Source organism: Anomaloglossus baeobatrachus, chromosome 1 (assembly GCF_048569485.1).
Source record: "Anomaloglossus baeobatrachus isolate aAnoBae1 chromosome 1, aAnoBae1.hap1, whole genome shotgun sequence".
Lineage (NCBI taxonomy): Eukaryota > Metazoa > Chordata > Amphibia > Anura > Aromobatidae > Anomaloglossus > Anomaloglossus baeobatrachus.
In genome coordinates, this window is record NC_134353.1 from 423,829,663 (window position 1) to 423,854,524 (window position 24,862).

General features: G+C 43.8%; 1 protein-coding gene and 1 non-coding gene across 2 annotated transcripts; both read left to right on the forward strand.

The window, feature by feature from the left end:
* The first annotated feature begins 14,220 nt into the window (after positions 1 to 14,220).
* Positions 14,221 to 24,538, forward strand: EEF2 (eukaryotic translation elongation factor 2). The gene is made up of 15 exons (XM_075352608.1): positions 14,221 to 14,325; positions 16,943 to 17,157; positions 17,285 to 17,466; positions 17,554 to 17,765; positions 17,852 to 18,030; positions 19,135 to 19,240; positions 19,498 to 19,611; positions 19,686 to 19,824; positions 20,215 to 20,410; positions 20,495 to 20,753; positions 21,134 to 21,241; positions 21,330 to 21,683; positions 21,856 to 22,038; positions 22,287 to 22,419; positions 24,093 to 24,538. The coding sequence occupies exons 1-15, from the start codon at positions 14,323 to 14,325 to the stop codon at positions 24,284 to 24,286; spliced, it is 2,577 nt and encodes an 858-aa protein (XP_075208723.1). The 5' UTR covers positions 14,221 to 14,322; the 3' UTR covers positions 24,287 to 24,538.
* Positions 19,359 to 19,425, forward strand: LOC142258845 (small nucleolar RNA SNORD37). The gene has a single exon (XR_012727889.1). It is a non-coding gene; the product is annotated as a small nucleolar RNA SNORD37 (small nucleolar RNA).
* Positions 24,539 to 24,862: the final 324 nt, after the last annotated feature.

The window sequence follows — 24,862 nt, forward strand, 5'->3', positions numbered from 1 at the left end:
TTCTGGGTGCATATTGCACCTGACAGGTTCCCTTTAAGCAAAGCCCTTGAGCAAGGGATTATTACAAAAAAAATATTTGATGGATTATAGACTAGATTCCCAAAAGTACTGACATTTTATCTTCTACCCAAAGGTCCATAAGGATCCCATCAACCCACCCGGACAACCAACTGTCTTAGGGATAGAAGGCCTGTGCAATTCAGTTTGCAGGTTTATAGGTTACTATCGGAAACACCTTGTGGAGAGCTTCCCGTCATACCTCCGAGATACCACCGAGGTATTAAATAGGGTAGATGTGATCTCTATGGACCATAACACCTTGTTAGTAGTGGCTGATTGGAGTCACTCTACACTTGAATTCGGCATGCGGTTGGGCTGAGGGCAGTCCGTTTTTTCCTGAAGTGAAGCAACTGGGACGGACGTGTGTGTGAGCTGGTTATTGAGCTCCTAGAATATATACTCACCCACAATTTCTTTGTATTCAAAGATAAATTCTACAGACAGAAGTGGGCTTACTGTGATGGGTGTGGCTTATTCGCCTGCGTATGCAAATCTTTTTCTCAGTTTTTGGGAGAGGGATTTGTTTGGCAGGGGCGCTCAGGCCGTATCCCAAGAGCAAATGTGGCTGAGGTATATTGATGATCTCTTACTTATTTAGCAGGGCACGGCTGTGCAACTGGGGGAGCTCATGAACCAGCTCAAACAAAATAATTATAACATCAAACTTACAGTTTTAGCACCAGTGTTGTGGACTTCTTAGATATAAAAATTAGTGTAGATAGAACTTGCATGCTACAAACAGATTTATTTCGTAAAAAAAACTTCTGTAAATTCTATTTTGCATGCGACATTTGCACACACGGGTCCTACTGTCCGTGCCATCCATTAGGTTTATTGAGACCGCTAACGATAAATGGGACATGATGAAAAACATTTTTAGGAAGCACATGCCTGTTTTACAATCTGACGTTATTTTGAGCTAGCATCTACCGGAGGTACCACTGATGACTGCAAGGCGGTGTAGGAATCTTAAGGACTTCCTGGTTAGGAGTCATTATGTACCACCTTGAATAACTAATTTGTTTGGTTCTAGGGGTCCTCCCATAGGCTGTTTCCTATGCGGCCACTGTCTGTCATGCACCAATATCTCTCACTGCTCTGATTTACATACCAGTGATGGGCTGCAACGTTTTGAAATCAAAGAACATATCTCATGTAATACTTCTAATGTCATCTATTTTTTATATCTAGCTATCAAAAAATATACATAGGCCTTACATCCAGAGAGCTAAGAATTAGGGTTAGAGAGCATGAGAGGGATATTGGCGCGGCAAAGACAGCAGATGATACGATAACACAGAACTTAAAACTATCTTGCGTCACGGTAAGGCTATGTGCCCACGTTGCGTTGTGTCCCTGCAGAAATTTCTGCAGCGATTTGAACAGCACGTGTGCGCTTCAAATCGCTGCAGAAACACTGCGTAATGAATGCAGTGAAAAAGCCGATTTCATGTGCTCTGGATGCAGCCCCCACCATAGACAGAGCGGGACCTGCATCCAAAGAGCCCGGAATAAGTGACATGTTGCTTTTTGGAACGCAGCAATTTGGCAGCATGCAAATCGCTGCGTCCTAAAATGCAACATGCGCATGGATTATGCACAATCTTCATAGATTGTGCAGGGGACGCACGACGCATGCAGTTACGCTGCAGTGCAATACACAGCGTAACTGCATGCAAATACGCAACTTGGGCACACAGCCTAAGATCTACCACAGAAGTAACCCCAAATGTTTCATGATATGAGGCATCAACATTATACACTGTGGTATAAGGGGTTGTAATGTTAAACGCCTATTAGTGAAACAGGAGACTAAGTAGATCAGTACCCTGGTCACAGTGACCCCAAAAGATTTAAATGAGTCACATAGCTTTGCTTCATTTCTATAAATATAAATCTTGGAATTGTTTCCCATTTTAGTTTTTTAAGGATAAGTGTTTATTGTGTTTCTTGTGATTGTAATACTTGCTCTTATTTTTAAGCAGTTTTTATATTTAACCTGTATGGGACCATGAATACTGCTTCGGTTCAGGACTCTGCCTTAGAAACATGAAATGTGGACATCACTATTATTTTTTATGTATTTACATATTTACTACTTGTCCTTTTTAGATATGGATTACATTATAGTATTTTGCTGTAGGGGCAGTATATATTGTGCACTGTCATGTTAAAATATTTATATGTCTGTGTTCTGATAGTTGGAAAATGTCTTGGGGCTGATAGCTGCTCTTTTACAGTTTGTATGGCTTAAGCTTGTGGTTTAATTGCCGTGCACCTACGCTTTGCTTAATTGGCGCCTGTCGTGTCATCCTTGGCATCCTTGGGGCAACACCTGTTGCCCTAGGTTACCCGGGGACGCAGAGTGCTTACAGCTCTTTCGGATGGCCGGGCGAGGGGCATGTGTGGTGCTGATTAGCTGACGCTCATGCGCCGCTCCGCAACTACCATTGGCTGAAACTGGGATGCAGGTCCTGGCATGTAAACCAATGCGGTCACATGACTGCATATTTAAGGTCCTGCAGAGTTCATTTAGTGACCTCTCCCTGAAGAAGTGGGGGACATCACAAGCGAAACACACGTCGTAGTGAGGCCTTGGTAGTCAGTGTGTAGGGGTACCATCCACATGGGTAAGTTTAGAGCCTAATTTACTCTTCAACCCTTTCTTCACTGGGTGATATTTGATCATTATTTATTAGAGAGTGTAATAAACCTCTTACCTCTGTGGACCCTTTACTCTTCACTGATACCACTAGGACTGGGAGCACTAGCTGGAAACACTTCAAGTTTGTCTTTTAATGAACCTTTTTGATTATATTGATTCATGTAATTTTTGAATATTTGTATGTGATTATTGGTCAATAAAAGTTTTTGCAGTTGATATTGAGCCAAAACTCCTTTTGTGTCTAGTTCTTATTATGAAAGGACTAGATAACTTGTACACCAATAACCCGGCATGGCAAGCAAACTATTCGTCGATTATGTTGGCCCCAGAACCACTATCTAGAAAAACCTTAATAGGAACATCCTGGCCCCTTCATTTAACCCTGGCATTTAATAAACCCTGAGACACCATGGTAGAGGAAATACATAGACCCAGGTTGGAATCCTCCAACCCACCTGAACCAAAAGGTTTTTTCGACTGCTGTATTCCCTTGGGCAGAAACCAACATAGTGACACATTTTCCCACAGCAAAAACAAGCTCCTACCCTTTTAGCTGAGGAAAAGCCTATCCTCACATGGGACATCCCCCTACGCTGCAAAGACGTAAGTGAGGCCTCCTAAGGTAAAGACGATACCGATACCCCCTGCCAGAGTTTCCTGGTATTATGAGATCTTTGCCTGAAATGGCAATCAATCCAGATTGCTAGAAACATGGCATACTCAAGGAACGGAGGAGTTTCATATATGACCAACACCTCTTTGATCCTCTTGGATACATTGTGAAAAAAAATGGCTTGTAAGCACAGTGTCGTTTCACGGAGTATCTACGGACCAGCGCCGGAATTCAGCGCATAAGCCCTCTACAGGCCAAATCCCCTGTTGCAGTGAATGGATCTTTGACTCGGCTAAAGATGTTTTATCTGGATCATCATAAATGAGACAACGTGCCGAGAAAAATCTATCCACCATAAGCAAATGAGGAGAGTCAGAGGGCAGGGAAAAGACCGACTCAAAAGTGAAACAGTAATACCCACTCGCCATTCCTCACCCCCAGAGGAGTGGGGACGTAAACAAAAATACCACTTACATGCCTCCCTGATTATATATAAGGCTTTGTTCACACAGGGCATCTTTTACTGCGTTTTTGGTGCGTTTTTCAGGTCACAAAGATGCACCAAAATGCTTGCATTTCCTTCTCCCATTCTATTTTGTTGTCCACACTGGGCATCTTTCTTTTTTGGCTGCATCTTGGCTGTGTTTTTGAAGATGCACCCAAGATGCAGAATGTCAATTCTTAATAGGTCTCCTGTAACATGTGATCTAAAAGGTAACCAGCAGGCTTAATAAGCTACTGGTATCCAACCATAGAGTGATTCAATCCAAAATAAGCAAAAATGGTTATGAAGCTCCACTGCTGCCAGCCGTTTTGGTTCTGTAACGGGGGCAGGGGGCGCCTCAGGGGGTGTAGTCGGGTCCCCTCGCCTTGTGGGCCGCAGGCTGAACCCCGGCCCGGCCGTCACTTGCAAAGCAGGTGTGTTGTTGGGGCAGAGTGTGGATGCATGGGGGCCATTCATGACAGCGTTCTTTCTGTGCTCTCCAGCTCCTTCTTCACTTTCAGGAAAGAGACAATTGCAGGCAGCGGGTAAACCAAACACCGTTTTATTAAACAAAGCTTCCATCTTTTTGTTTTCAGCACGCTTACTTTAGTACGTTACAAGTCCTTTTCTACAAAAACGGTTTCCTTTTTCTCTACGGGCACTTTCCTTTGCCTGCAGGGGCCAATTGTTATCCCCCTAGCAGTGGTACTCCTATCCCGATTTTAGTCCAGCCTTTTCCCAGGGATTTGTATTGAACTAGGGGACGGCTCCAGTACTCAATACCGGCTCCGGATTAGCTCCAACTTCTTCGCTCCACTGCCACAGCACCCACTCCTGCACTCTGCCCCGGCACTTCTCCTCAGCTCTCTCCCATGTTACATCTCACAGCACACTGCCCTGAATTCAGAGCCCAACCCCACTTCTCTTCCCTCCTAGGCTGCCCTGCCCCTTCCTTCCCTGTCACTGTTACCAGGGGAACCACTCACTACACTGGCACCTGGGGGGGGGAAGAACCGTACATAACACATAACATGGTACAATGTGCCACCATACTCCTGTGGCGTCTTTAGGGGGGATTCTCTTTCTCGGTTCGGGGGTCCGACTACCCCTTACATTCCTCCCCTCTTTAACCTCAGCCTCCTGGCGAGGTTCCGCACCTGCAAGACAACGCATATAGAAAACACACACACGTTTCTTCAGCAGTATTCTTTTTCTTTCTTATCAATAAAAAAACATTTTAAAACTAACATATCAAAGCACACCAGATTGGCACACAAGTCCGGTGCCCGGAGTCCCTCCAGGGGAGCTCCCGGTCTTGGCTGATCTTCTGCCCGGAGGCTCTCCTCAAGCGCTCCCGGTCTTAGATGAGCCGCGACCAACAGAAACAAAAGGGTTCTTTACTTAACAGTAGCGGGAGAAGTCCATGCATAGTCCCTGCATTCTTCTATTCCCGGGTTCAGTTCATTTAACGTAGCTTTAACCATAAACACTCACCGGCTTCCAACAGTACCGGCTTTCGACAACAGACAGATCTTTTTCTTCCGGATGATTAACCCTCACGCTGGGTGGTATGCACGCAGCCATTCAGCCCGCTGGGCCCTCACATGGTCGGAGAGGGACTGTCCAGGTAAGCGGGGTAGCCTACGAAACGGCTCATAACCCGGTGGCTCCGGTACTTCCTTCTCCGGTTCAGGCCCTTCAGCCTCCTGCGGGGGTGAGGGGGTAGCTGGACGGGACCGCAGTGGGCTGCCGACAACAACTACCGGGTGCGACACCATACTCTGATGTATCACCAGTAATGCCGATGCTTCTCTTGGCTTGTCTCCAGCCATAGGTTCGGCGGCCGCTTTTGGCGCTACCGTCGGGGTACTCTTCAGCCCACAGGCTTCAGCGAGCGCTTGCTTATGCTGAGCGCGCCACGCTCTGATCTCCATTCTGCTTGGTCCAGGTATTGGAGTTTGCTTCTTCTTCCACTGCCAGGGTTGCAATCGCGCCGGGGAAGGTGGAGGCGGTTCTACTTTTCCCGCTTCTGCCCATACTCTGCCCTCGGCCTCACCCACCAGGTCGGCACAGCGTTTGCGACGCCTCTTCTTTCTTGCGGCGCCGCCCACGTCTCTAGACCTCTGCAGTATCTCGGGGCAAGCACCTCCCCTCTTTGGGCGGTGCACTCCGGGCTTCTTCCTTACAGGCCAGCCCAGTGCTTTTCGTTTGGCGCCCACTTTTCGCGCCTTCACTAAATCCATGAGGACGGCCGCCATCTTGCCGCCATCTTGTGGCCTGTTCAGTACATCAGGCACCACTTGGTCTCTGCTCGGGGTTTCTCTTCTGCGGGCTTGATCCTGCCGACTACGCCAAAATGTAACGGGGCAGGGGGCGCCTCAGGGGGTGTAGTCGAGTCCCCTCGCCTTGTGGGCCGCAGGCTGAACCCCGGCCCGGCCGTCACTTGCAAAGCAGGTGTGTTGTTGGGGCAGAGTGTGGATGCATGGGGCCCATTCATGACAGTGTTCTTTCTGTGCTCTCCAGCTCCTTCTTCACTTTCAGGAAAGAGACAATTGCAGGCAGCGGGTAAACCAAACACCGTTTTATTAAACAAAGCTTCCATCTTTTTGTTTGCAGCAGGCTTACTTTAGTACGTTACAAGTTACAAGTCCTTTTCTACAAAAATGGTTTCCTTTTTCTCTATGGGCACTTTCCTTTGCCTGCAGGGGCCAATTGTTATCCCCCTAGCAGTGGTACTCCTATCCCGATTTTAGTCCAGCCCTTTCCCAGGGATTTGTATTGAACTAGGGGACGGCTCCAGTACTCACTACCGGCTCCGGATTAGCTCCAACTTCTTCGCTCCACTGCCACAGCACCCACTCCTGCACTCTGCCCCGGCACTTCTCCTCAGCTCTCTCCCATGTTACATCTCACAGCACACTGTCCTGCATTCAGAGCCCAACCCCCCTTCTCTTCCCTCCTAGGCTGCCCTGCCCCTTCCTTCCCTGTCACTGTTACCAGGGGAACCACTCACTACACTGGCACCTAGGGGGGGAAAAACCGTACATAACACATAACATGGTACAATGTGTCACCATACTCCTGTGGCGTCTTCAGGGGGGGATTCTCTTTCCCGGTTCGGGGGTCCGACTACCCCTTACAGTTCCACTAAGATAGGAACCATTACTTTGTCTACACTGCTCCCCTGAAGATTACCTGTCTATGAAACGCGTTGGAGAATGACATAGCGTGTAGTCCATTAATAGGGATCGTGAGCCCGGAACTTGAGGGACCACTGAGACGCCTTTTTGTTTGGATTAACATGCATAACACAGTGGATGGCACCAAGATGGGTGAGATTGTTCCACATCTATTGAGAGGACTGTTGAAGTGATTCTATGAGCAGCTTTTATAGCGGATCATGAATTAACAGTTCCCATGTTATGTTGACAAGTGAGTTCCACCAGTTAGTGTGAGAAATCTCAATTTACCTTTGATCCTTTGGATCTAGTTTATGTAAGATCCTGTGGATCCTCTCTGGTGGAATCCTGTTCATCTGATTTATGTGGTGATAGAAGGTGCTGTGGATCATTATATATGCAGCAAGGATTGTGTTTTTTCAAGCACCTTAGTGTTTTTTTGTTTTGATCAATTTTAATTAGAAGTGGAGAAACCCTACTTCATATTAAGGGAATTAATAAAAGTGAATTTTTAGAACCATTTTTGCTTATTTTGGTAGCCAGCAGGCGATGGAACTATACTATGGGATCAATATGCATTAACCTGTTTATTAAACGTTGGTGTAACGTAATATGATGGAATTATATCTCAGGATGTATGTATATTGTCATTTACACTAAATGTTTGAGCGTTGTAATGTAATCCTGTTTTTGTGTGGTCCGCATGACGAGTTGTTGGGTTGTGGACATGCATCGCATGAAATTACCATAAGGCAATGAATTATCACTGTTCTTGTTATAGGGCTGAATAATGTATTCTTGGTGTTTCTATGCGATGCATTTTCCACAAATCTCTGGATTATAATATTATGTTTGTATCTATACCCATAAAAGGGCTTTCTGCTCAACAAATAGGATTTAAGTAAAACATGTATAGGATTTCCATATTCACATTGTTTGCCAGCATTTCTGCCCTCATTTAAGATGGCGCTAGACTCACTGATACTTGTACGCGCCGTGTGTGTCGGTGTCTGTCCCTCCCCTTCAGCCAGCGCCCAATGAGTGAAGCGGTTAGCGCGCATGCGCAATGTAGCTTCCGGGACGCCGGCTGGAGTGGGCGGCATGGCCGTCGCCGCACGCTGTGCGTCACTGATGGGTCTCAGGTGAGTCTGGCACCATAAAGAGATGACCATCTCCCTGTCACAGCACCTCCTGACGAAGCGAGTGTGAAACGCGCGTAGAGGTGCTGGGCAGTGTGGTCCTACAGGTAGTGGTCTCAAATAGCCTTTATTTCCCTCCAGCAGTTATCTGACTCTGGTTTTTCTTTCCCCCCCCCTCTTTTTTCCTCCTCCCTTTACGGGTGGTATGAGGGCATGATATGTGTCTGGGGGTTATGCACTGATGTGAAAACTGGTAAACCACTATTTGGGAAAATGGCTCTAAATCCATTGCAGAGTTGTGTGCGTTGACTTATGTAACACAAAGGGGCTCTATAGTATTTGCATGGCGTGGTAATCTATATACCTTCTAATCACGCCTGTCGGAGTATTTGGGTTGTGACTTTTTTATGCACCCCTTTTGGGTTTGCCACAGTATATCATACTGTTGGCTTTATGAATTAACCCTTGATTTTGGGGTGCATATAAAGTACTGATATAATAATTTAAGTGTATAAATGTATGCTCTGACTTTTGTAAAACTGAGGTGGTTCCTTATGTGTACAACTTACACGCATCTGCATGGTGTGTTTAATTAATTATCAGCATTTTTTCAGGTCTGCTGGAGTGCCAAATTTGCATGATTATCTCTGACGTTCTTGGGAAAATATTCATACGTTCTTATTACTGCCACAGTATATTATACTGTTGGCTTTATGACGTCATCTCTGTTGCAAATTTTGGTGTATGCATATATTTAACTTTTCTGACCACTATAATATACCAACCTTAATACCACACTGTCCCAGAATTTTTTCTGTGTTTTTAAGGGGTAATGATTTTATACTGTGTTTTCTGATATCCGTCTCTAATCATGTGATATTTGTTGTTGATATCATGTTAATAAAATTTGTACACTTGCTTGAACTCTTGTGTAAGTGTTTCTCTGATGTACTACGTGATTATGCAGGTCTGATGTAGGTTTATATGCTTGGTTTGGTGGACATGCTCATATAATATATGTTATGGATTTCTATTTCCGCTTTTGGATTTATATGGCAGAAATTAACTCCTGCTACCCCAATCACTAATGAGCACACAGCTGGTCGATGCCCAAGCCTGTCTGTACAACTCAGAAGTACCATAGAAAGCATAGTGGGGAGTGTCAGGGTCTGTAGTCTGAACAGCATTACAAATATATATCCGGCACACCACAATGCAAGAGAGGAATCTTAGGTTTGGTTTGAAAAAAATGTTGATTTATTGTGTATATACAAAAAAGTCCGTCCAACGTTTCGATTCCAAAAGGATCTTTCACAGGGACAATGGGACTAGTGTGAAGAAAAGAAAAAACATACATAAAATTAAGAACAAAAACAGTAACAGTGATACACTGTTGTGATTACATGATCAGACAAATCATAAATACAAAGAAAATGGCAAAAAATTGCAGAGACAAAAGAAACAAAAAAACGCTTAAATCCATTAATTTCATAGGCACCAATGGATGAAACATGGAAATCTCCATTAAGATATAAGATAAATGACAATCTGTTGAGACATGAAAGAGAACATTAGAGGAGTGACCATACATGATAATAAGACACGTACCTAGATGTATAAAAGGATTGTCAAATCGTATCAGTACAAGTAATGATGGTCATCAAAGTATATCAGAAGAATGCGTAAGCGGTCTATGAAGGAGGTCAACAAGGAGATCGAGTTATAAATGTAATAAATTGAATCAAAAAAGTCTGATTACACAAGTCAGAAAGGAGAGGGGACATACCTCAGTAATTATACTTTGTGATATGGTCCTAAGGGAGTGTCCATCAAGGACGTGTTGTGATGTCGTGCACGACAGGCAGGTATCCTAAAAGGGATAAATCGAGGAGGAAAAGAGAGGTGAGGGGTTATGCTATGGTCCTCATTTGTAAAGGAGACGTAATGTCAATATTATAGAGTGCAACAGGAACCTGTATGTATCAACCTACCGGATCAGTGGTACTAATTAATGTTAGTAACACAATATCGGATGGGAGGTCCGATCATGTGATAGATGGATAACACCAAAGCAATTCTTTATGCAACGTTATCTGTATAAGTAATGAAATGTAGAATATAAGTAAGACAAGAGGACAAAGAGGAAAGAAGGGAAGGAAGACGAAATCCAGGTAAGAAGGTGAACATACCAGGGTGGGAGGAATCTCGCTAAACGATAGGGCATTAATGTTAGACACAGAGTAGGTCTCTGAGGGTCACTAAGAATGAAAAAAATTAGCAAGATATGAAACATGATCATGTACGTTAATGAAATTTACAGATAAGAACAATCAGGGGTAGGTTATTCCATATGTACCTGATTTGTACGTATCACTGAGTGTATGTCTGGTCTGTACATTAGGGTATAATAGAAAAACGCAACCCAACATATCCGAGACCGCATTAGTAAGCATAAGTCCACCATACGATGTAAGCAAATCTTATTACCCGTTCCATACCATTTTGTGACACACAACCATACAGTGGCCCAACTCAGATTCCAAGTCATTGAACATGTTCCACCAATACGCAGAGGAGGCGACAGAATCAAGAAACTCAAGGAAAGGGAGTCTTTTTGGATATACACTCTGGGCACATTAGAGCCAAAGGGCCTCAATCGGGAATACGAGGTACAGGCCTGATTCCTGTACTTTATTAGTGTATTTTACGTTTTTCCAACATGCAAGGAGTCCCGTTGTTTTTCCTTTTATTCTGGTTTTACTTAATTTGATTTATTCTTTTTGACCCATTGCATACATAATGTCTGATTACCTTGTCTAATTGTGTTTTCATTTACTTTCTAGGTTCCCTTAGCCACGTGAAATTCCTTGCTGCACTCTATTACGACTCACTTCCCACCACAGTAGTCACGCACCTCACTTCCATCTGTCAGCACCATATAGGTTTGTATTAGGAATCCACTTGTTTCTTTTTCTTTTTATTTAATTTTCAATTTTTATCCATTTGATTTATTTTCTTTTTTATTATTTACTATTAATTATTATTCACATGTTTTTATTTATTTTATTCATTTTTTTATTTATATTTTTATATTTTTTTATATTTTATTGTTTTTTATTTTGTATTTTCTCTTTTTTTATTTTCTCTTTATATATGTCCCACTATAGTTACCCTCTCCCACGAATAGCCACTATATACCACCACTGCACAGCTAATAGCACATTAATCTACACGTGCCACACACTCACACATTTTTCCCTGGATATCTTTATGTAACTCACATTACCTTTTTCTTTTTCTTTTTCTTCATCTTTCTCGTTTTTTCCTCTCATTCTTTCTTACATTCACACTATCTTCACACTATAACCCCATGTGGCCTGCCACTTTATGTGTCCCTGCACAAATCTCACGTTTCACTCCTATTGCTCTTTTCATATTTATATGATCTATCTGATCATTACAATCTTTTGCTTCACACATACACATTATGATGTCTTAACAGCCCCTGACGCTATTCGCCTACATTATCCATTCACCCCTCCTGGCAACTGATAGCGAGCACCAATCACATCACTACAACGCTACACTTCCTTCATCCAGAAAACACAGCTCCACACTCGCTCTGCGCATGCGCGATGTATGAGACCAATGCGCATGCGCGGGCGTGCGTTCCACCTACCTCACTGCGTTCCACTCCGATACAGGAAGTGGACGCAGCTTTTATTGCAGACGCATATAAGAGCCCACAGCTATGCACACACTCTGCTGACGCCATCACAGGAGACCCATATCCCCATCTACACAGGTACTACATGAATGGCACCTCTATTGTCCATTCATACTTTTTCTTGATAATTCTTTACAATTTCTTTACCTCTAGTTGCAGGCTTCCTCTCACCTTACCTCAGCTGGCAGTACTGCCATTCCTCCTCCCTGGAAGGTACACCATTATATTATATATCTATTTCATATTTGACTGACCTATATGCACCATGTGGGACAAATGTATAGTTATTACAGGTCTTTTTTCTTTAATCTAGAAATCCTGCACTGTTTACTATAAGGGAATCTCTCTTAGACAAACTGGACCTCTCACCTGCAGGGAACTACTATACGTTTTTCTATTATACCCTAATGTACAGACCAGACATACACTCAGTGATACGTACAAATCAGGTACATATGGAATAACCTACCCCTGATTGTTCTTATCTGTAAATTTCATTAACGTACATGATCATGTTTCATATCTTGCTAATTTTTTTCATTCTTAGTGACCCTCAGAGACCTACTCTGTGTCTAACATTAATGCCCTATCGTTTAGCGAGATTCCTCCCACCCTGGTATGTTCATCTTCTTACCTGGATTTCGTCTTCCTTCCCTTCTTTCCTCTTTGTCCTCTTGTCTTACTTATATTCTACATTTCATTACTTATACAGATAACGTTGCATAAAGAATTGCTTTGGTGTTATCCATCTATCACATGATCGGACCTCCCATCCGATATTGTGCTACTAACATTAATTAGTACCACTGATCCGGTAGGTTGATACATACAGGTTCCTGTTGCACTCTATAATATTGACATTACGTCTCCTTTACAAATGAGGACCATAGCATTACCCCTCACCTCTCTTTTCCTCCTCGATTTATCCCTTTTAGGATACCTGCCTGTCGTGCACGACATCACAACACGTCCTTGATGGACACTCCCTTAGGACCATATCACAAAGTATAATTACTGAGGTATGTCCCCTCTCCTTTCTGACTTGTGTAATCAGACTTTTTTGATTCAATTTATTACATTTATAACTCGATCTCCTTGTTGACCTCCTTCATAGACCGCTTACGCATTCTTCTGATATACTTTGATGACCATCATTACTTGTACTGATACGATTTGACAATCCTTTTATACATCTAGGTACGTGTCTTATTATCATGTATGGTCACTCCTCTAATGTTCTCTTTCATGTCTCAACAGATTGTCATTTATCTTATATCTTAATGGAGATTTCCATGTTTCATCCATTGGTGCCTATGAAATTAATGGATTTAAGCGTTTTTTTGTTTCTTTTGTCTCTGCAATTTTTTGCCATTTTCTTTGTATTTATGATTTGTCTGATCATGTAATCACAACAGTGTATCACTGTTACTGTTTTTAATTTTATGTATGTTTTTTCTTTTCTTCACACTAGTCCCATTGTCCCTGTGAAAGATCCTTTTGGGATCGAAACGTTGGACGGACTTTTTTGTATATACACAATAAATCAACATTTTTTTCAAACCAAACCTAAGATTCCTCTCTTGCATTGTGGTGTGCCGGATATATATTTGTAATACTGGACTCATTATTCCAGAGCACCCCCACGTTGAGTGAGCCAGGTCTATCTCAACAATTGTAGTCTGAACAGCGTCTGAGGCCGCCATGACACTCTGTGAGTTTAGAACCAAATATCGTGTGACACTGGGTCCTCCACCAATCACCATGGGGGCTCCAGCAGCTGGGGTGTTCTGATAACAGCTGATTGTGGGGTGCTGGGTGTCAGACACCCCCACCTCATCTTTATAGGGTGCTTTGGGGATCTTATTACTGGGCTACAACAGTACAGGTCTGGGTCCTCCACCAATCACCATAGGGCTCCAGAAGTGCTCCTTGTGACAGAAGCCTTAGTGCGCATGTGTGATCAGTAACCGACGGCCTGAGGCAGCCATCTGCATGGACACTCCCATAGAGGTGACTGGAACAGCACCTCGGGCCCAGCTTATAGTACAGGGTGGGAAATGTGGTTTACTGACATTTGTAAAGTGTTAGCCTAGTCTGAATCAATCATTGTGTGTCAATTTTAGGAGACGTCTCCAAGAAATGTAAAGTTATGAACATTCAGGCTATTAGGGGTTCGCTGTTCTGAACTCTACCGAAGCGACACGTGTTATTGGAAAAAAAATGGCGGCATTAAGCATGTATGTACGTCACTAGCTTCCAGGCCTGAAGAAAGCCGCCTATCAGAGCCCGGCTCCGCCCGCCGACGTCCCGGGGTCACGTGAGCGGACCGGCTCTAGCACTATAAAAGGCGCGCTGTTGACGTCAGCGGCCTCTTCCGCCTGTGTGTCTGCTGTGAGGCAGGCAGTCCGCTCCGGCTTTTTTCTCCCGTGAAGCGAATCCACCGTCATCCGCCAAAATGGTAAGCAGTATTCCCCCGCCCTGTTGTTGTGGAGGCTGCTGGTCACAGAGGCCTGTGACTATTTTCCTTCTGACGCTCTGTTTAGGAAGTCCCGGCTTAACAATAGCAGCGGCCTATGGCGTCCTACTTTGTTGGCGCCTGGGCCGGGAGCCCTGCACCACTGGCACGGGGTCTCTACTGCTGTGCCCGTGGAGCCGTGTGTATTTCTCGCCCGCCCCTGTGCCCGTGGATTCGTGTGTATTTCTCGCCCGCCCCTGTGCCCGTGGATTCGTGTGTATTTCTCGCCCGCCCCTGTGCCCGTGGATTCGTGTGTATTTCTCGCCCGCCCCTGTGCCCGTGGATTCGTGTGTATTTCTCGCCCGCCCCTGTGCCCGTGGATTCGTGTGTATTTCTCGCCCGCCCCTGTGCCCGTGGATTCGTGTGTATTTCTCGCCCGCCCCTGTGCCCGTGGAGCCGTGTGTATTTCTCGCCCGCCCCTGTGCCCGTGGAGCCGTGTGTATTTCTCGCCCGCCCCTGTGCCCGTGGATTCGTGTGTATTTCTCGCCCGCCCCTGTGCCCGTGGATTCGTGTGTATTTCTCGCCCGCCCCTGTGCCCGTGGATTCGTGTGTATTTCTCGCCCGCCCCTGTGCCCGTGGAGCCGTGTGTATTTCTCGCCCGCCCCTGTGCCCGTGGAGCCGTGTGTATTTCTCGCCCGCCCCTGTGCCCGTGGATTCGTGTGTATTTCTCGCCCGCCCCTGTGCCCGTGGATTCGTGTGTATTTCTCGCCCGCCCGTGGGCCCGTGGAGCCGTGTGTATTTCTCGCCCGCCCCTGTGCCCGTGGATTCGTGTGTATTTCTCGCCCGCCCGTGGGCCCGTACATCGGCTCGCCTGTGCCCGTGGAGCCTCCTCCCCCACCCTTGAAGCCTGCTCGGTTACACCGCCCGCCTCTTGGTGACTGAGGCAGCCATGACGCTGCGGTTTCTGCTTCCTGGTGACGTTCCAGCTGTGGTGGTTGCGCACTGGGCTTGTCCCATGTACAGCCCAGCTCGAACTCCTAGGTAATCTATTAACCCGCAGTGCCTAACTGCAGCTCTCCCTACAGTGAGCGGAAGGGACTGCTGTACAGATGCTGGGGGGCATTGTTCTCATGTGCTTGTGAGGGCATACAGCTGGCTTACTGGCTGCTACTTGCAGTCTACATTTAAGTGTTGCCTATCTGATGTATTGAGGCATTATCCCTCAGATCCATTGCAGGCTGCTCCAGGAGTGATCAGTGTTTCCTGATAACCTCCTGTTTGGATGTGTAAAGCGGAGGTTTCTGAAGTGCTTTTCTGGCTGCTGGAGTCTTCAGCTGTCTGTGACATGGATGGTGCAGTTTACACTGCATCCATGGAGGTGACAAAGTAAACCATGATGATCAATGGGCAACCCTTTAAAAATTATAGCCTGAAGTGACCAGACTTTGCATTGTCACAATATATTGCAGAGTGAATTAAGTGGCACATGGTACACTCAAAGGCCCAACAGTTCAGCAGAAGACTATCCCGTATGTTCATGCTGAACCTATGGTTCTGCTTTCCATCTGGCCAAATAGTCTACTTTACAACCCTCATTACTAACATAGCTAACAATCCACAATGACTTCAAACCTTCCACACCCTCCTGAGTTCACAAGTACAAAACCTGGTCACCAACCTAATCTCTGATCTGGACACAGCCTTCAAAAAAATCAACCTCATCAGTCAGGACACTTTCATTCACTATTCCCTCAGAGCCTGGATCCCCTTTCATCCTGCCCATTAAGCTCACTTTCCATCCTTGAGCCAGAGGTGACCCGGCTTCTTGACCTACAACCTGCACCAGTTACCCTATTCCCTCACATCTCTTCCAGTCCCTATCCCCGTTGTCACTACTCAACTGAAATATTTAACCTTTCATCGATATCTTTCCCTCTTCAAACATGCTTTCATAACCCCTTAACTTAAATCATTCTTCAACCAGAACTGCACACTAAACTGCTCTCATCCTCCCTTTATCTCCACTCCTGGAATGCTTGGTCCACTCTTTAATCTGTGGTCTCTGATATAATTCTTGACTTTATAATCTGGTTTCTGCTCTTTCCACTCTACTGAAGCTGCCCCAAGTATCTAATGACCTATTAACAGAAAAGTCCAATGGAAACTACTCTGCTGATTCTCCTGCATCTTTCTGCTGCCTTTGACCCTGGATCAGCAGCTCCTCACTGATCCACTCTCAGCCTCAAGGAAATCATTCTCTTCCGGTTCTCCCTACGGGGCAGCTTTAACTATCTTTTGCCTGCTCCTATTCCTCGCCTCTGCCATTGACTCGAGGTTCCTCAAGGCTCAGTCCTAGGTCCCTTTTCTCTATGCTCTGCCCCTGACAATCAGTAGATTTGGCTTTTGGTATATGCTCTTTACTGATGGGTCTCCCTCTAACCAAACTTTCACTGCTGGAGTGGTACCTTAAATCTAAGTCCCCTGCCTCTGTTATACTCACCCTTAGACATGTTCACCTTTTCGACACTGCTCATGTCCTGTGATGCGATCTTGTGACAGCCATTACAGTCACATAACTTGTAAGCATGTGATAACCAGTTTAACAATGTACTTTATTCAGGTGAACTTCACGGTTGACCAGATTCGTACCATCATGGACAAAAAGGCAAATATCCGAAACATGTCTGTCATAGCCCATGTGGATCATGGAAAGTCCACTCTGACAGACTCACTGGTGTGTAAGGCTGGCATTATTGCCTCTGCTCGTGCTGGTGAGACTCGTTTTACTGACACTCGTAAGGATGAGCAGGAGCGGTGCATCACCATCAAATCTACGTAAGTGAATCTTATTATTCCGGATTTGACACCACTTTATCCTGTTTAATTCTGAAATTTTAATAATCATAGTTGTGCATCTTATAACTGTTTAAGTGGATTTATAATACTTTTTAATTTCCTGTAGTGCCATCTCGCTGTTCTATGAGCTTTCTGAAAATGACTTGGCCTTCATCAAGCAAAGCAAAGATGGCTCTGGCTTTCTAATTAACCTGATTGACTCTCCTGGCCACGTTGACTTTTCCTCTGAAGTCACAGCTGCTCTCCGTGTCACTGATGGGGCATTGGTTGTTGTAGATTGTGTTTCTGGTGAGTGTTTACTTTGGCTTTAATAAACTGACTCCTTGCAGACAAATTGTCTAAATCCTGATTTTTTTTTTTTTTCTGCCACATCAGGAGTGTGTGTGCAAACAGAGACTGTGCTTCGTCAGGCTATTGCTGAACGTATCCGCCCTGTATTGATGATGAACAAGATGGACCGTGCGCTTTTGGAACTCCAATTAGAACCAGAGGCACTGTTCCAGACTTTCCAACGCATTGTTGAAAATGTGAACGTAATCATTTCTACATATGGTGAAGGAGAGACGGGTCCAATGGGAAACATAATGGTAACTAAAACATTGACTGTTGAATTGCCTTTTTTAGTCAGTTATATATGGGCAATCCAGTTTCTCATGATCATGTTTAATTTTAGATTGACCCAGTTCTTGGTACTGTTGGCTTTGGCTCTGGGTTGCATGGCTGGGCGTTTACCCTGAAACAGTTTGCTGAGATGTATGTAGCAAAGTTTGCCTCAAAAGGAGAAAGTCAGTTATCACCAGCAGATCGGGCAAAGAAAGTTGAAGACATGATGAAAAAGTTATGGGGTGACAGGTAAGGTTCTCTGAATAGTTTTTAATATTTTAAACAGGGCTGTGGAGTCGGTAAGCCAAACCTTCGACTCCGACTCCTCAAATTCTCTTGCACCGACTCCGGCTCCGACTCCTACATATATTGCTTATAGTTAGGTGAAAAATTTATTGTAGTACATGAATATGTGTATGTGAACATCAGACATTTAATAATTTTTATGATACAATAATCAAGATATTTGGATAGAACATAAAATATATTTATTGGAATACAACTTTAGAACACAAAAAACTGTAATAAATTGTAAATATGTAATACACTATGTAATATACAGTAGATTACATATATATCTTGTGTGTGTATATACACTGTATATATATATTATATATATATTACATATTTACAATTTATTAGTTTTTTTGTGTTCTAAAGTTGTATTCCAATAAATATTTTATGTTCTATCCAAATATCTTGATTATTGTATCATAAAAACAATTAAATGTCTGATGTTCACATTGTACTACAATAAATTTTTCACTTAAATATAAGCATTATACTAAATGTTGTTATTTAGTAAAATATTCAGCACATTCTGCATTGCACTCCTGTCCCCAATTTATTATATATTGTCGGAGTCGGTGCATTTTATACCGACTCCGACTCCACCAAAATGAGCTCCGACTCCACGACTCCGACTCCACAGCCCTGATTTTAAAGCTTCACTTCAGCTTTTTTTCTTAATAAAAATAAAATTCAGCACTGGCGTGGTATCTTTAATCAAAGTCCCTTGCTCCTGATCTACTTGCTCTCCAGCATTTTCATCTTTTTGGTGCAGCACCATCTTGTGCTTGTAACTTCTGACTGCATTAGTCGGAAGCATTCAATGCCACTGAAAGGCAGAATGAGGCTGAGATGCATGAAGTTGTGACCTCTGGCACGCTAATACTAGAGCTGCCGGAAGGCCAAAAACTACCCAAAAGATGGGGTCATTGGTAAGACACCAGAAGGTGACTGATGCAAAGAACAGGGGACTTAATTTCTCCACTGGAATGGTGCACTTAAGAGACAATGGCGTGGTGCTTTAAATACTGCGCTTTTTTGATTACTTTGTCTTTTTGTACTTAGATACTTTGAGCCATCTACTGGCAAGTTTGCAAAGTCTGCTATCAATGCTGATGGCAAAAAACTACCAAGGACATTCAGTCAACTGATCCTGGACCCAATTTTCAAAGTAAGTTTTAATTTTTTATAAAGCTTATGCTAGCTGTCAGTATGTCTAGGACTCTTGAGTCCCCAAAATGTTTCCTCCCAAGTTTATGGTGAATGGCACTAATCACTTGGATTCTGTTGTAAATGATGACTAATAATTTCTTCACTTTGACCTGAGAATTTCTGAAGAAATATCAAAGTCTGACAACTTAGTATGGTTTTTGTTTTTGTGTTTTGTTTTAAAAATCTACAAATCTTAATTATGATGCTGGGTTTTAGGTTTTTGATGCAATCATGAACTTCAAGAAAGAAGAGACTGCAAAGCTGGTTGAGAAATTGGACATTAAGCTAGACAGTGAAGACAAAGATAAGGAGGGCAAGCCTTTGCTTAAGGTAAGATTTGTAATGTCTAAATTGCAGTATTTTACACTAAAGTGAGAGCTTTAATACATATTTTGTAAACCTAGGCTGTTATGAGACGCTGGCTCCCAGCTGGTGATGCTCTTCTTCAGATGATCACCATCCATCTGCCATCACCTGTGACTGCTCAGAAGTACCGTTGTGAACTTTTGTATGAGGGACCTCCTGATGATGAAGCTGCTATGGGTATGTTATGGCAGTAAATTTGTTAAGTTTACAAAACATGTTTGTAAAGGGCTTTTGGCATAGTTGTTAAATGTAGCTGGCCAACCCCCTAAATAAATGCTCGGTATTATGATCGCTAGAAAATTAAATCACAATGGAGCCCCACTAAAAAACTGAGGATTATACCATAGTCTGTGGGCATAAACGTGATCATGGAGTGGGATATCAAACTCCCAGTGTAACCCTCAACTGGAGAGGTGGGATTTTTGTCACACAACTGGTGATGTGGGGCTTCGTATACCCCAGTGTCTAGAAATCTTTTTACAGAAAATGCAAAGGTCACGTTTTGTTTCTAATTGTTTTCTTATTGGCGATTGATTACACATGAGTAACTTTTTTTTTTTTCTACAGGCATTAAGAACTGTGACCCTAAAGGACCACTTATGATGTACATATCTAAGATGGTTCCCACAACTGATAAAGGTAGATTTTATGCCTTTGGACGAGTGTTCTCAGGTGTTGTTTCTACTGGACTCAAAGTTAGAATTATGGGACCAAACTTTACCCCTGGTAAGAAAGAGGATCTCTATCTGAAGCCCATTCAGAGGTTAGTGTAATACTACAAGCTTCTAAATGTATCAACAGTTGTCTGGATCATATACATGTATATTAAATTTGTATTTCTTTCTAGAACTATTCTGATGATGGGACGTTATGTAGAGCCCATTGAAGATGTGCCATGTGGCAACATTGTTGGTCTGGTTGGAGTGGACCAGTATTTGGTGAAGACTGGAACAATCACCACTTTTGAACATGCACACAACATGCGTGTTATGAAGTTCAGTGTGAGCCCTGTTGTCCGTGTTGCTGTGGAAGCTAAAAACCCTGCTGACCTTCCAAAACTTGTAGAAGGCTTAAAACGTTTGGCAAAATCTGACCCTATGGTGCAGGTAAGCATTAAATGGGTTGTCCCCACTACTAGGTGGACCTTAACCTGGACTGCCCAGTGCTCACGTGCGGGTGCTGGCAATCTGCATTGGCTTTTCACCTTTTGGACCAGAGTAATCAACAGGAAGTAAATGGTCAGCTGCAGCTCTCAATCAGTTTTGAGGTCTATAAGCTGGGAGAGAAGCCAGTGTTTAAATGTTAACACCCTCATGAACTTAGGGGGAAAAAATGCTGACACCAGAGGAGAGAACTTTTTTTTTTTTTTTATATGGGTGACTTTCCTATAGAGCATGGTAGAGGTGCTTATTGGACTGCCGTGAGGAATTTCTATTGGTAACACTACTCTTGCATGCAGACATAATCTTATTTGTTGCTTTTTAAGTGCATCATTGAGGAGTCTGGAGAGCACATCATTGCTGGCGCAGGAGAGCTTCACTTGGAAATCTGTCTGAAAGATCTGGAAGAAGACCATGCTTGCATTCCAATCAAGGTAACAGACAGTAATACACAAGGGCCTACATTAAGTGGGGGAAATGCCATGTTCATGTAGTTAACCTACTTGTTTAAATTTCCTCTAGAAATCTGATCCAGTTGTGTCATATCGTGAGACAGTCAGTGAGGAATCCAACCAGCTATGCTTGTCAAAGTCTCCAAACAAGCACAACCGTCTGTACATGAAGGCTCGGCCATTCCCTGATGGCTTGGCTGAGGATATTGATAAGGGAGATGTGTCCTCTCGTCAAGAGCTTAAAACAAGGGCTCGTTATCTGGCTGAAAAATATGAATGGGATGTCACTGAAGCAAGAAAGATCTGGTGCTTTGGGCCTGATGGAACTGGGCCAAATATACTCAGTGATGTCACAAAAGGAGTCCAGTACTTAAATGAAATTAAGGACAGTGTAGTGGCTGGCTTTCAGTGGGCTACAAAGGAGGTATGTTTTTAAAGTGGACGCAGTTGGCTTAATTACCGTTGCAAAAACTTAATGATGAATTACTGTAATGCATATGACATTATATTAAAATGTAGAAACAATAATTTTGTTATATACATATTGTAGCACTAACGTTCTGTTTACTACAATGTAAATGCATTCATATTCCCAGGGTGTTCTTTGTGAAGAGAACATGAGAGCTGTACGTTTTGATGTGCATGATGTGACCCTTCATGCTGATGCCATTCACAGAGGAGGTGGACAGATCATCCCCACAGCCCGTCGCTGTCTCTATGCTTGTGCACTAACTGCACAGCCCCGGTTAATGGAACCAATTTACCTTGTAGAGATCCAGGTCAGTAAAAGTTAAATACTGGTTTTTTGTTTTTTTTTTCTCTCCCTTCCCCCCCACCCACCCTCTTAACCTGCTGGCTCAGTAGCCTCCCAAGCAGCAGATGGGATATAACAAAGGTTTTTCTTCAGTATGTCACAGTAAAATTCACTGGCAGTACTGAGGGACTCTGTTGTGATTTCATGCTGTCTGACTTGAAGCATGAAATTGGTTGTAGAAATAAGCAAAAGCTTTAACTTTTATTTTAACAGTGCCCAGAACAAGTTGTTGGTGGAATCTATGGTGTGCTGAACAGGAAGAGAGGACACGTGTTTGAAGAATCACAAGTTGCTGGCACACCTATGTTTGTTGTTAAAGCTTATTTGCCTGTCAATGAATCATTTGGTGAGTTCCCCTCCCCATTAGTCTTGAAAGCTAATGTAAGTCTTCACAGCAAGTTCATACTTGTATATTTCCCAGTTGACTGCTGCATAATGCCCACAACCTCCCCAAATGCTCTGCAAGTTTAAAGGGAACCTGTCAGCAGAAATTTCCCATAAAACCTAAAAGATTCCCCCTCTGCAGCTCCTGGGCTGCATTCTAGAAAGGTCCCTCTTATTATTGTGCCCCCTTTCTGACCAAAATACAGAGTTTATAAAGTGGTACCTTTTTGGATTTGGATTCTGTAAATGTGACACGGGGGCGGGCTGTCTGGCGTCCGTTATTCTGCCTCCTGCCGCTTTAGGCCGTTCCCCCATCACTCCTTTCCATAGCTGTGGACGCCGCCCAGTGCTCCACAGGTCCCCGCACATGCCCAGTGCTCATCTCTCGTGGATGAGCACTATGCCCAGTGTCACCGCTGGTGACGTGCGCGCAGGCTTTAGATTATGGGCGGTGCTGTGATGTTTATTACCAAGCAACCGCCCATAATCGCGGGACTGCGCTTTACCCCTCGGCGTCCTTCGTTCTGCGCAAGCGCGGTGCTGCTGACCCCACGTCACCTCCTTCTATTTCCTGCCTCAGGGCAAGATGGGAAGGAGGTGACGTGGGGTCAGCAGCACCGCGCTTGCGCAGAACGAAGGACTCCGTGGGGGGAAAGCGCGGTCCTGCGATTATGGGCGGTTGCTTGGTAATCATCACAGCACCGCCCATAATCTAAAGCCTGCGCGCACGTCACCAGCGGTGACACTGGGCACAGTGCTCATCCACGAGAGATGAGCACTGGGCATGTGCGGGGACCTGTGGAGCACTGGGCGGCGTCCACAGCTATGGAAAGGAGTGATGGGGGACGGCCTAAAGTGGCAGGAGGCAGAATAACTGACGCCAGACAGCCCGCCCCCGTGTCACATTTATAGAATCCAAATCCAAAAAGGTACCACTTTATAAACTCTATTTTGGTCAGAAAGGGGGCACAATAATAACAGGGACCTTTCTAGAATGCAGCCCAGGAGCTGCAGAGGGGGAATCTTAGGTTTTATGGGAAATTTCTGCTGACAGGTTCCCTTTAACTTATACAAGTGAAGTTCACTATGAAGGACCATTTGGTGGCAGTAATCCTGATTCTGTTAATGTATCACTTGTCCGCTTTCAGTTCTGATAAAATCTGTTTTGGTGCAGTACTCGGAATGCTGAGCTCTATAGAACACTGCCCATTACCACTGACAGCTTTGTGTAAGCTGTACATAAGCTGAAAACTGCCTTTTAGGGGTGTGGTTATACAGAGGTCAATTTGGAGGACTGATGCATGAGTTTTATTAGTCTTCAAGTGGTCTTCTGCTGCGAAGTAAATTAAATCAAACTTGCAGCCATCACTAGAATAAATACTACAGCATGCTGCTGTAATATCACATGGTTATAAACCTTGTGACAGTCAACTTTTTTTTTTCTAGTCAAATATCTTCTGAATTGGTTTCAGCCACTATTGCACATGATACTGTGACATGTTAAATGTTCAAATTAGTTTAAATACTGGTCCAGCTAGAGTTCTTCACTTGGTACTGAACAATATGTTTCTAATAGTGGCTAAGTTTTTCAAAGTTTGACTTTTTTTTTTTTTTTTTTTAAATCCACTTTTATAGGCTTCACTGCTGATCTACGATCAAATACTGGTGGCCAAGCCTTCCCCCAGTGTGTGTTTGACCACTGGCAAATTCTTCCTGGTGATCCATTTGATACCACCACAAGACCAAGCCAGGTTGTTGCAGAGACCCGTAAACGAAAGGGTCTTAAAGAGGGTGTTTCAGCCTTGGACAACTTCCTGGACAAGCTGTGAGTTCTGTACACTTTCTGGATCATCTGATGGACTCAACAACCGTTTTGACACCTTAATTTTGCGACACAATACTTGCTCCTCCCACTTATTCCAGGATTTTTCTCTGGCCCATCTTGGTGCTGTAACATTTAAAACTTAGCCTAACTATCCAGTGGGATTTATAGGGACTGCTTGAGCATCATTGCGAAACCTGTACTTTCACAGCATGAATATCAGCATTGTATTGGTGCCATTAATAAAACTTGTATTTGAGCAGGTGTCTGTCATAATGCATGTGTATATAACTTCCATAAACTAGATGGAGTTTAAAGATTGGCATTTTAGTTTACTGTAATCTTGGATGTCATGCAGAAAACTAACTAAAATGTAAACTTATCAAGATATAGTTCAAATCTGCTGACCACCTCCCCGTTGGGTCCTTACAACGCCTACTAAAACTACATTGTCATTTTATTTTATAAAAGACCAATTATCTCAAACCATTGATCAATGCCTAAACTATACTAGCTGCCATTTTGCCAAGTCTTGATTGCTGTAAACATGTAACAAATGTGTCCTTGCAAACTTTACTGATGC

What these genes read in the sequence shown, in the direction of transcription:
- EEF2 (XM_075352608.1), top strand. An exon ending in TCCTGGACCCAATTTTCAAA is followed by an intron (nt 19,241 to 19,497) that starts GTAAGTTTTAAT and finishes GCTGGGTTTTAG; the next exon opens with GTTTTTGATGCAATCATGAA. An exon ending in GCCTGTCAATGAATCATTTG is followed by an intron (nt 22,420 to 24,092) that starts GTGAGTTCCCCT and finishes CCACTTTTATAG; the next exon opens with GCTTCACTGCTGATCTACGA.